General features: G+C 32.3%; 2 protein-coding genes across 3 annotated transcripts in view; one reads left to right on the top strand and one right to left on the bottom strand.

Moving 5' to 3' along the window:
* Positions 1 to 178: 178 nt before the first annotated feature.
* LOC106457225 (ATP-dependent DNA helicase pif1-like) lies at positions 179 to 668 on the top strand (the record flags this gene model as incomplete). Its single annotated transcript, XM_013916617.1, has 1 exon — positions 179 to 668. A coding segment is annotated over one exon (490 nt), but the record flags the coding sequence as incomplete, so codon positions are not given.
* Positions 669 to 1667: 999 nt separating this feature from the next.
* The window catches only part of LOC106457229 (protein FAM214A-like), a 42254-nt gene continuing 40096 nt past the window's right edge, over positions 1668 to 3825 (bottom strand). The window contains exons 8-9 of one of the 2 annotated variants that reach the window (XM_022383064.1): positions 2675 to 2734; positions 1668 to 1911 (exon numbers count right to left, since the gene is read on the bottom strand). In XM_022383064.1, the coding sequence (XP_022238772.1) occupies positions 1723 to 1911; positions 2675 to 2734 (249 nt within the window). In that variant the 3' untranslated portion in view covers positions 1668 to 1722. The remainder of the gene's footprint in view (positions 1912 to 2674; positions 2735 to 3825) is intronic. The other variant, XM_013916623.2, reaches the window with a different exon arrangement.

The following is a 3825-nucleotide window of genomic DNA, read 5'->3' as shown; positions in this document are numbered from 1 at the left end:
ACCTTCATTTGGCCTCCCATAAACCAATAGAACAGAAGTCAACAATTTAGCTACAGAGCTTATAAGAGAAACATCATATGATATCAACTTCTTAACTGAATATGAAAATATAAATGAGCCCAAGTTGTTGCCTGATCAGAGAACTGCTTATTCAATTATAGTGAATAGTATCTCTCAGCTTTTTGAATGCTCCTGGAGGTACTGGAAAAACATTTGTCACAAATTTAATACTGGCCAAAGTTCGCAAGCAAAATAAAATTGCTGTAGCAGTAGCCTCTTCTGGTATAGCTGCTACACTGTTGCCTGGAGGTCGCACGGCTCATTCTGCATTCAAACTTCCTTTGGATTTAGCTACCAATGATGAAGCTGTTTGTAAAATTACTAAAAATTCTGGCATGGGAGAGGTTTTTAAAAAATGTGAACTTATAGTCTGGGATAAATGTACAATGGCCCATAAAAGAGCATTGGAGGCCCTGAACAAAACTCTACAAGATGTGAGAAACCACAAGACATTGATGGGCAGTGTAACTGTTGTCGTATCAGAAGATTTTCACCAGACTCTGCTGGTTATACCTAAGGGAACAAAAGCTGATGAAATTCGAGCATGCCTTAAATCTTCCTGTTTGTGGCACAATGTTAAAACCTTGAAGCTTACAACCAACATATGAGCAAGAATTTATGGTGATCGCAATTCAGGTCTGTTTGTTCAAAACTTGCTACAGCTTGGCAAAGGAAAAGTTCCTGTGGACCATGACGACAAATTCATTACATCTACAATCAGTATAGTGGTCCAAAGTGTTAATGAATTAACAGGAAAAGTATTTACTAGCTTTACTTATCATTACAAAGATTTTACTTGGTTGTGTGAAAGAGCAATATTAGCACCAGAAAATGTGACAGTTAATTCTACCAACCAACAACAACTCCAAAGTATTCCAGGGAATCCTTATATTTACAAATCAATTGATACAGTTATTGATCAAAATGAAGTTGTCAACTATCCAACGGAGTTTCTAAATTCTTTGGAATTTCCAGGATTGCCTCCTCACCAACTACAACTTAAAGTTGGAGCTCCTATAATGCTTCTACGAAATTTAGATCAGCCTAAGCTCTGCAATGGTACCAGATTAATAACAAAGGCATTACAGCCTCATGTCATTGAAGCACAAATTCAAACTGGTTGTGGCAAGGGTGAAGATACTTTTATTCCTAGGATACCTCTAATAACATCAGAGATTCCATTTCAGTTTAGGTGCTTACAATTTCCAGTAAGTTGTTGGGCTACAATTACAAGAAGACTGCTTCTCTCATGGTCGACTGTATGTAAGATGCTCTAGAGTAGGAACAGCTAACAATCTTTATGTATACTCTCCTTTTGGAAAAACATGCAATGTTGTATATAAAGAAGTATTGTAAATTCTAATTTCAAATAAAGCTTTGTTTGATTAAATGCTTTTTTATTTCTTGCATCACAGCTTTTGTTTACTTACTGAATAATTTGCTGAAAAAAATACTGATCTATACATTTCAAATCTAAATTTTCACTGTGCAGCACTGGGTAACTCAGCTAGTACACAATAAATGTTTGGGATAGCATATGAAACAAAAAAGTGTAAGCTATGCATTACTGTAAATAAATCAAGATACTTCCATTAGTCATTACATAGTTATTATTTTTTAAGAAGATCTAAATTTCTTTTTCAAACCCTTAAACAAGGTTAATTAATTTACACACCTGAGATGTACGAGATACCTCAGCCATTTTCGAGCCTCGGGATCATTTTGAGAAGCTCCTACTGGCATGTAGAGCGTTCGCTGACGCAGAAAAGTTTGGCAGTTTGGTGGCATGTCTGACAGATTATACCTCACTACAAACATCTTGACTACTGTTCGGTGTGGATTGAATAAAGTCTAGGATGCATTTTAAAATAAATATATTATAATTTCCTGTTTAAAAACATTAGTGACTTTAAACATGGAAATTAACTATGAGTTATATATAAACATTTATTTATGTAGTAACTACACATTGCATAATTAACCTGACAATTATTTTATGTACATCTCTTTTCTTATTGTTTATGTAACCTAATGCAAGAAACATAGAGAGAGATGCTTTTCTAGCATTATTATTGTAGGCAAATATACATCTTATAAGATCTGTGAGATAGCAATCACTACTGCTTGATGTGTGGTACTTACAAGATCTCTATTAATGTAGAGTATTCACATTAGTTGTTGATAATAAAAATAATTAATTTACTTTTTTATTTACACTTTTTTCAAACAGCAAAACAAATACAATAGTGTGTGAATTTTTATAGTTCATACAATAGTTTGAACTAATTATAAACATGCTACATTCTCCATTAAAAATACAGTTTTCATAAGGAAACAAAAAACAACAACATCCATTTGGGAATATGAATAAAACTGTCTAGTTCAACTCTTAGTTTAACAAGTGATTGCTCTGGCTAAATTTCTTAAGGCCCTTGTAATTTTTTTTCAAAACCAATTGATGATCATCTTAAACAAGTTTTCCAAATGAAATTCTCAACTGGAGTATGTGACAATCAAAAATAACTTTACTTGAATAACATTTAGGAAATCAGAATAATAATTGATTACTGTACTCAAGTTATTAACATGTGTTAATTAAAAAAAACAAAAGTACCACTTGAACAGTTCCTTGTTTTGGAACATGGTAGCCTTTCCTCCCTAGACTGATGTGACCCTAAAAAAACATGTTAAAAAAGGAAATTACTCATTCAAATTCTTCATGAAAATGAAATTTTTATTTTCTGTTTAGTTAAGAATTAATCATATTTCAAATCAATATGACAAGCAGGAGCTGTTGAGTAACCTACTGTAAAAAAATACTAAATATTTTGTACAAAGAACTAAAAGAAAAGAGCTAATAAAATGAAGGAAAAATAAATAGAAAACTTATATCCTTTTGAAAAGAATATCATACCAATCCAACTTTTCTGTTACAATTGGATAAAGTTCCTTAATGTAAAAATACAGTATGTAGCTTGCATCAAATGGTTTTATTACATTGTGTAAGTTTAGTATATTTCACTTTACAGCTACAAAACCAAACATCTCAGAATATATGAGCACTGAATATAACTAGACAGAGAAAGATCTTTAAACTCTTTTGGAATATACGAATACAAGGATGGATAAATCAGTACACTTCTTAGTGTACATTCATATGAAACTTTGAATGATGCTCCTTATCACCAACCTAGTTAAACTAAAATAGATGCATTGCTGAGCTGATCATGAGAATGGCTTTATAGCTTAATAAGCTTCATAGTGCATTTAATAAACTTAATGCTGTATTGGTTGGAATACACATCAAGTGTGTTTTCAATCAAAACTAATGAGACATATTTAAATAAATGAAAAGTATAATATATATATATATATTAGGTCATCAAGAAATTAATGTTGCATTTTTTTAGATGAAAAAACCCAAACAACTTATATATCAAAACAAAAATTTATTAAATAGTCTCCATTCTTATCGAGGATGCTTTTCCGTTTTACAATCAGATTGTTAATGCCCTGATTAAAGCAATCACTTGGCTTTGAAGCAAAAACATGTTGATGTCCTTTTTAACACCTTCAACATTTGCATATGTTTTCCATTAAGATGGTGTTGCAGTGAAAAAGATGGTAATCCGATAGTGCCATATCTGGAGAATATGGTGGGGTGGGGAAGAACTTCGCAATTCAACTCCATAATCATGTGTTGCATCAAACGTGCCACATGTGGACGTGCATTGTCGTGGAGAAGAAGAACACCTTTCCCATTGA

This window comes from Limulus polyphemus, unplaced genomic scaffold, assembly GCF_000517525.1.
Source record: "Limulus polyphemus unplaced genomic scaffold, Limulus_polyphemus-2.1.2 Scaffold305, whole genome shotgun sequence".
NCBI lineage: Eukaryota > Metazoa > Arthropoda > Merostomata > Xiphosura > Limulidae > Limulus > Limulus polyphemus.
Note: the sequence above shows the minus strand (reverse complement) of the source record. Positions and strands in the feature narration are given on the sequence as shown.